At 39.4% G+C, this 7,814-nt stretch overlaps 1 protein-coding gene across 1 annotated transcript; it reads left to right on the top strand.

Moving 5' to 3' along the window:
- Positions 1–4,264: 4,264 nt before the first annotated feature.
- On the top strand, positions 4,265–7,346 carry LOC585340 (cell surface glycoprotein 1-like). The gene is made up of 2 exons (XM_030975556.1): positions 4,265–5,727; positions 5,760–7,346. The coding sequence occupies exons 1-2, from the start codon at positions 4,402–4,404 to the stop codon at positions 7,344–7,346; spliced, it is 2,913 nt and encodes a 970-aa protein (XP_030831416.1). The 5' UTR covers positions 4,265–4,401.
- The last annotated feature ends 468 nt before the right edge of the window (positions 7,347–7,814 follow it).

Below are 7,814 nucleotides of genomic sequence, written 5' to 3'. Positions count from 1 at the left end.
AAATCATGTCAGAAAAGATCATAGAAAAAACAAAAATAAATGAACATGAAAAAGTGAATATACGAATAAACATCGAGCCTCATACAATGATTATGAGGTCTAGTTTTAAATTTTTAATTTGAATGACCCGATTGCGAAAGAGGTTGCCCATAGACGAAAATGAAACCGCAATTCGCCAAAGAATTCTCCTTTCATTCAACATTGGCGAATACGCATTTCCAAATTGATTGAACCAAGCTTTAATTTGAATGTGCATGTTTAATAAATTCAGTGACTCGAAACGAAATTGAATGCAAAAAGTTTAAAAATGAAACAGGGAGCAACGAGTGGAGAAAATTCGCTCGAACATGAATGCACGTTAGTGAAATTGATCGCTGCTTCGACGAAATTGGCCGGGAAAACCTAATTATGTTCATTATTTTGGTCCGTTTAATGATACTCAATATTTCGTTCCTAGATACAAACGATGACATTCGTCACACGATGAGAATGATGGTGATATACATCATGATCACTTTCAAAGAAAGATAAAGTAATTTTTCTAAGTGCTTAACATAATATCTTGGCAATTCCATAGTTCACTGTGAAAGTCCGCTTAATGACGATTTAATGATCGTGCAAATCGTACTTCTTAGGACAACAAGTATGTTTATCATAACAAGGAGATGGCGATCTTGTAACATGTTAAAGAACACGTTCATTGGTTGAAACGATGGAAATTCAGAATATTTTTGAAGTTAACACAAGATATGCCAAATCTCTGAGTGAATTTTTTTCTGAACATCATTCAAATGTTCGCAATATTCCCGAATTTTGTTGTTGTTGTATTTTTTAAATTTGCATGTCCAATGTGATAGGAGGCGAATGATTTTGACCGAAATGTAAACAATAATTTAAGTGAAACTTGATTTCCAACCAATAAAGATTTTGAATTTAGAACTGGAGTTCTATTTTGGAATTGTGCTTAAACGCAAATTTAATACAAAGGCCCCAGATCCGACAATGGTTGTATCAGGTGGGTAGGAAGATGATAGAAAAGGAGTGGAAACTCTTGTAATTTATTCAAACGCATGGGTGAGTTCTAAATGGTAACAATGGGATGCGTAACATTCAACTTGGTTTTGAAGTTCTATGCTGCGAGCCGCACTTCCATTGCGGGGAATTTCGGAGTCTAGGCACCAGTTTCACATTTATTAAATTCCCGGCAAAATTTTATTATAGGGATTGTTTCCTAGAAATTATGTATCCATTCTCGGTGGCCGATTTAGAGGATGCACACAATAAAGCTGGTATTGTTCATAGTTTATGTATTTTGCTTCGTTTAGCAACCCAATCCATTTGATATTAGATAATATAATTTGATTCTATAATTCTTGCACATTAAAAAACAAAAACAAGAATCCCCTTCAGTTTCATAAAAAAACATTGTTATAGGCATACATGACATGTACAAAATGCAAGCTTTGATTCATTGAATACAACTTTTTATCGCGTCTTGTCAGTCCAAGCAACTCATTTCTTCATTAATTTATTTTATACAATTTATTCAGAGTATAGTCTGATCAGCTATATAATTCCGGGGTATAACCAGGAAAATATACTTAATTTACATGTGTTTTCGTTATGTATACATGTACTTCAATTGATGACAAATATTTCATAAGGTATACTGTAAACCATTTATTCCCATGAAATTTGTTTCATTACGATAATCCCAGACTAGTGTGAAACTGGACACTTATCCAAAGTGTTCCCCATATTCATATAAACAGACGAAAGTTACGTCATGCGGACAGCACTTTCCTCGCAAACGCTATTATCCAATTGCGAACTAATCCACTTTGCCATATCGGATTGGAACTGTATTTTCAGGAAAATGTAGTGTCTTCCTTTTACCATTATTGGGTTAACAAATAGGTATAAGTGCCTTCGTCGATATACTCAAATTATGACGAAGATACCGACCTACAATCAGATATCATAATTGTTGATTTGATTATGAAATAAATGATTTAAGTTCATCAAAATAATGTGGTAGTCCAATCACAGAGTATAGATGCAAGAGTAGACCCACTTTTCCTGTCACTCTGGCATGTTTACTGGTGCAGAAAATTTGTTATTTAAATTCAAGGACTTTTAGTTCACATGATTATTGTAGTTCTAATTTGAAAAAAAGCAAAGATGTAAAATGGAACGAACCAGAAGTGAGAAATGAAACGGGGGGGGGGGGGGTAAGGGGATAAAGAGTCAGAGAGGGGTAGATGGAGGGAAGGGAAGCGACGGAGAAATATGGGGATAATGGACATATATAATGAGGTGGGGAGAAAAGGAAAGAGACAGAGAGATGGGGTGAAATCTTACTCATATCTCGATTAATCTCGATTATGTGATATTTTTCAACGTAAAATAATCAGAAAACATTTAACTTGTAGCAATTTTCAGCTTATTTATTTCAACGTTTAATATTGCTCTTGGTGTTTGCTATGTTAGGTTCTCTCCCATTCTTATAGAATGAAGACATCAAACAATTTTTTTACTGGAAATTAGTCACGTTAAATTATACGTTAAGTTTATAAGGCAATGACATCAAATGATATTTCATACTTGTATTTTGCTCAATAAACGATTTGCGTAAAAATATTTAGAAAATGTCATTGATATATGTAAGGTCTTAAAATTGTTACCCTTTCTCTCTCTCTCTCTCTCTCTCTCTCTCTTATTTCCTTTCCAATTTCCTGTTTTAACTTCTCTTTAGCTTTCCATCCTATTCCCCCTAAATATCGTGTTTTCCTTTTTCCAATGCAGGTGTCACAGAATAAAAAAATTAAAGCTTGCATCCCACCATTCATCAAATCCATGATCATTTAATAAAGGGACAAATTTTAAAATGTCTTTTTCATATCTGTGGCTGTCTATAGCCGGTCCACAGTAATCATTAAGGGCATTTAAAAAAAATCCTCACACAGAATATTGTCTGGTTTATAGGCATTGTGTAAATGTTAAGCGATCTATGCTAAAGACGAAATGCCATACAGCGTTTCATTGCATAAATAATCAGGATATTTTTTAACTTGGACTGAATGCCCATTATGCGGCGTGTTGAAGCGAAGAGTACGTCGCATTATCTCTTAATTCAAAATAAATTGAGTTATTATCACCCAACACTGAAAGCAGAGGAGGGTACAAAGCATACTCCCATAGGATGAATATACTACCGGGAACTACACTCTTGATTTATGTCAATTCAACCGGGATGTAATAACGCAGCCATTGATGATAACTCGATAAAATATGTATGACATTCCAGTGGATTGTATGGCTTCAATCATTTTTAGCATCTCATTTATATTGCGACATTTTCATTATTCATCTGAGCAAATCATCTACTATTCACTTTCTGATTAGGCAAGACGGTTTTTGTAAAGCGATGGCAGGACAAATCAATTTATCTAATTTGGAGTCATAAAATAGCACAGGGTTATGACAAAGGTCAAAGTAGTGACACAGAATGCTGTATAGTATATGTCTCGCCGCATTTATTATATAGTAAATCGCACAAAGCTCTTGGAAATTTAGTAAAAAAAACCTTTAAAAATCTATATATAATATCGTTTCTCAGTTTAGGTCCATTATGCTGCTTATCAGAAACGATCATTCCAAATTTGGCTAAAAAGTCCAAAATAATGTAAGTGAAAGTGCGTTTGAGACCCAAATCAAACGTTGAAATTCGTATGTTGTACCATATTTATGATGGATATGCACATTTGAGGAAAACTATAGATTTTTAGTTATATTTCCACCTACATTTTACTGAAAGGATAAAGACAATGTTTGGACAGTCGCATTCGGGATTAAAAACATAGCTGAAACGAAATTATCTTTGGCACACTAAAATAAATATTTATTATTTTTCAGTTAAAGCATGGATGCTGACTCAGAAATTGCCTATTACCTATCGCTTGAAGAGAATATTATTGCGAATTATTTCAAAGGTGAAAATTAATTTGAGCTTACCTATTGACGGTTTACATACCATTGTGTATATTCAAAACATAGTTTAGTACTATTATCCGGATTTCCATGGTTATGGTTAAAATATAATATGCCTAATGTTTGATCTGCAGTAGGTCCTACTAAATATTTGGAAACTTCTATGGCAGAGATATTACTGTTAATTGTCTACGTAACACTATAATGAAATTATATTAAAGATCTTGAATTAAACTTGTATTTTCATTTTTCATTTATCTTTCAGATCTTGAGCAACATCTCAACATGGGTCGTAAAAGGAAGTGGGCTGCCTCTTATTCGACTTTCACAAGTCACTTGTGATCATAGAATCGGAATAATGTGATAAAATGAGCCTGCCTTAAGAGTGGACATGAAACATTGTTACTAGCCATGAGGCAAAGAAAAATGGAGGCCTATCAAGGAATAAGCTTTGTCGTGCTTCTTACCATCATCATTACACTTCAGACTCATTCAGGAGAGTCCAAAGAGAGAATACTTAAGGATGCAGATGACAAAAGAGATGAACGGGGAGACTTGTATGGCAACATTATTTCATATCTGATAAAAAGGTTTGACGATTGGAGAAATATTAAAGATGAACGAACGAGGAATGATGGAAGAACTCAAATTGAAAGTGCGATTTTGATTAGAAAAAAGAGATCCGGAGGAACACCCGAACCAACAGCAGAAGGAGAAAGTGAACCAGAACCCACTGCAGAAGGAGAAAGTCAACCTGAACCGACGGCAGAAGGAGAAAGTGAACCTGAACCGACAGCAGAAGGAGAAAGTGAACCTGAACCGACTGCAGAAGGAGAAAGTGAACCTGAACCGACTGCAGAAGGAGAAAGTGAACCTGAACCGACAGCAGAAGGAGAAAGTGAACCTGAACCGACAGCAGAAGGAGAAAGTGAACCTGAACCGACTGCAGAAGGAGAAAGTGAACCTGACCCGACAGCAGAAGGAGAAAGTGAACCCGAACCGACAGCAGAAGGAGAAAGTGAACCTGAACCGACTGCAGAAGGAGAAAGTGAACCAGAACCCACTGCAGAAGGAGAAAGTGAACCTGAACCGACATCAGAAGGAGAAAGTGAACCCGAACCGACAGCAGAAGGAGAAAGTGAACCTGAACCGACAGCAGAAGGAGAAAGTGAACCCGAACCGACAGCAGAAGGAGAAAGTGAACCTGAACCGACATCAGAAGGAGAAAGTGAACCGGAACCGACAGCAGAAGGAGAAAGTGAACCTGAACCGACAGCAGAAGGAGAAAGTGAACCCGAACCGACAGCAGAAGGAGAAAGTGAACCTGAACCGACAGCAGAAGGAGAAAGTGAACCCGAACCGACAGCAGAAGGAGAAAGTGAACCCGAACCGACAGCAGAAGGAGAAAGTGAACCTGAACCGACAGCAGAAGGAGAAAGTGAACCTGAACCGACAGCAGAAGGAGAGAGTGAACCTGAACCGACAGCAGAAGGAGAAAGTGAACCTGAACCGACAGCAGAAGGAGAAAGTGAACCTGAACCGACAGCAGAAGGAGAAAGTGAACCTGAACCGACAGCAGAAGGAGAAAGTGAACCTGAGTCAACGGCAGAAGGAGAAAGTGAACCTGAACCGACAGCAGAAGGAGAAAGTGAACCCGAACCGACAGCAGAAGGAGAAAGTGAACCTGAACCGACAGCAGAAGGAGAAAGTGAACCTGAACCGACAGCAGAAGGAAAAGTGAACCTGAACCGACAGCAGAAGGAAAAAGTGAACCCGAACCGACAGCAGAAGGAGAAAGTGAACCTGAACCGACAGCAGAAGGAGAAAGTGAACCCGAACCGACAGCAGAAGGAGAAAGTGAACCTGAACCGACAGCAGAAGGAGAAAGTGAACCAGAACCGACAGCAGAAGGAGAAAGTGAACCTGAACCGACAGCAGAAGGAGAAAGTGAACCCGAACCGACAGCAGAAGGAGAAAGTGAACCTGAACCGACAGCAGAAGGAGAAAGTGAACCTGAACCGACAGCAGAAGGAGAAAGTGAACCCGAACCGACAGCAGAAGGAGAAAGTGAACCTGAACCGACAGCAGAAGGAGAAAGTGAACCTGAACCGACAGCAGAAGGAGAAAGTGAACCCGAACCGACAGCAGAAGGAGAAAGTGAACCTGAACCGACAGCAGAAGGAGAAAGTGAACCCGAACCGACAGCAGAAGGAGAAAGTGAACCAGAACCGACAGCAGAAGGAGAAAGTGAACCTGAACAGACAGCAGAAGGAGAAAGTGAACCTGAACCAACAGCAGAAGGAGAAAGTGAACCGGAACCCACTGCAGAAGGAGAAAGTGAACCTGAACCCACTGCAGAAGGAGAAAGTGAACCTGAACCGACAGCAGAAGGAGAAAGTGAACCTGAACCGACAGCAGAAGGAGAAAGTGAACCTGAACCGACTGCAGAAGGAGAAAGTGAACCTGAACCGACAGCAGAAGGAGAAAGTGAACCTGAGCCAACAGCAGAAGGAGAAAGTGAACCTGAACCGACAGCAGAAGGAGAAAGTGAACCTGAACCGACTGCAGAAGGAGAAAGTGAACCTGAACCGACAGCAGAAGGAGAAAGTGAACCTGAGCCAACAGCAGAAGGAGAAAGTGAACCTGAACCCACTGCAGAAGGGGATAGTGAACCGGAACCCGACCAAGAGGGTGAACCAGAACCGTTTTCAAACTCTACCGCTGAACCAGAACCTGAAGGCGAACCGTGGCCTGAACCTGGGCCAGATTGGGATAAAGCCTTCGTCATGCTTGGTCCGGCTTGGGGTCTTCACATATATGGTTTTGCCATTGGATTTAGTTTTGTTGCGATCTACGCCAGTCATGTTGTAACGAGTTTATTTGGAGACAGACATCGTGCGGGCTCCAGGTCTCTCACGGCAACATTAAACACACTGCTCTTAATTTTTGGAGTTACTCGGTTTATCTCACTCTTCGTAAATCCATATGGAGCGCGAGAAAACACCCCGATTCTCGTGTCTCGTATGATGTGGTCCATCGGTTTCCCATGTCTCACAGCCGTTCTTTCTACACTCCTTCTAGTTCTTATCGATACAACAAAGGTTTCTCTGGCGCCTCCTCGCTTTCAAAAATTCTCTGCCGTCGCACAAGTTTGTGGTGTACACTTCTTGATAGTTCTGGGAACAGACATTCTCGTTTCTTTCTTCGTTGACCTGAAAGGGCTGCTTCTAATGTGTCAAATCATCTACATAACCTGGAGTTTAATTCTAGCTGTTGGCTATTTTAGGGTCAGTCAACTCATCAAAGCGAATTTCAAGTCAAGTTTGAGCCAGAAGAAAAACATGCAAGGCAAGTAAACAATTATAAAGCTATTGGTGATGGTGCTGGAGATGGTGTGTGTGCGTGTGTGTGTGTGTGTGATTTTTTTTTTTGCATTGAAATGGTGTGTATATTTTAGCTCAAGAGAGGTGTAAGGTTGTAGGTATATTTGCGTTCAGTAAATCTAAAAATCTCATACAGATAATTGTTTTATACTCGAGGTCCACCAGTACGATATGATACATTCTGTATACCCCATCGCTTAAATACCGATTATGAAAACATAGTCATCAAAAATTGTCGAATGACTAATACCGCCGGGATTCGACTGTATCTTGAAATCTAGGTTAACGTGCCAACGGGGCGATTTCATTCTATGAATGGAGTTGCTAAGTTACATATATTGGTAGATAATTGAATGTGTAAAACTGCAGCTCGCACTTCATCGCTGTTTGAAATGATAGCACACCCAATCGATGAGCTAATTCCAACGGCTTTGTTCAAAT

The sequence above is a fragment of the Strongylocentrotus purpuratus genome, unplaced genomic scaffold (assembly GCF_000002235.5).
Source record: "Strongylocentrotus purpuratus isolate Spur 01 unplaced genomic scaffold, Spur_5.0 spur5_scaffold_8, whole genome shotgun sequence".
In the NCBI taxonomy this organism is placed as follows: domain Eukaryota; kingdom Metazoa; phylum Echinodermata; class Echinoidea; order Camarodonta; family Strongylocentrotidae; genus Strongylocentrotus; species Strongylocentrotus purpuratus.
This window is presented reverse-complemented; position numbering and strand designations above follow the sequence as displayed.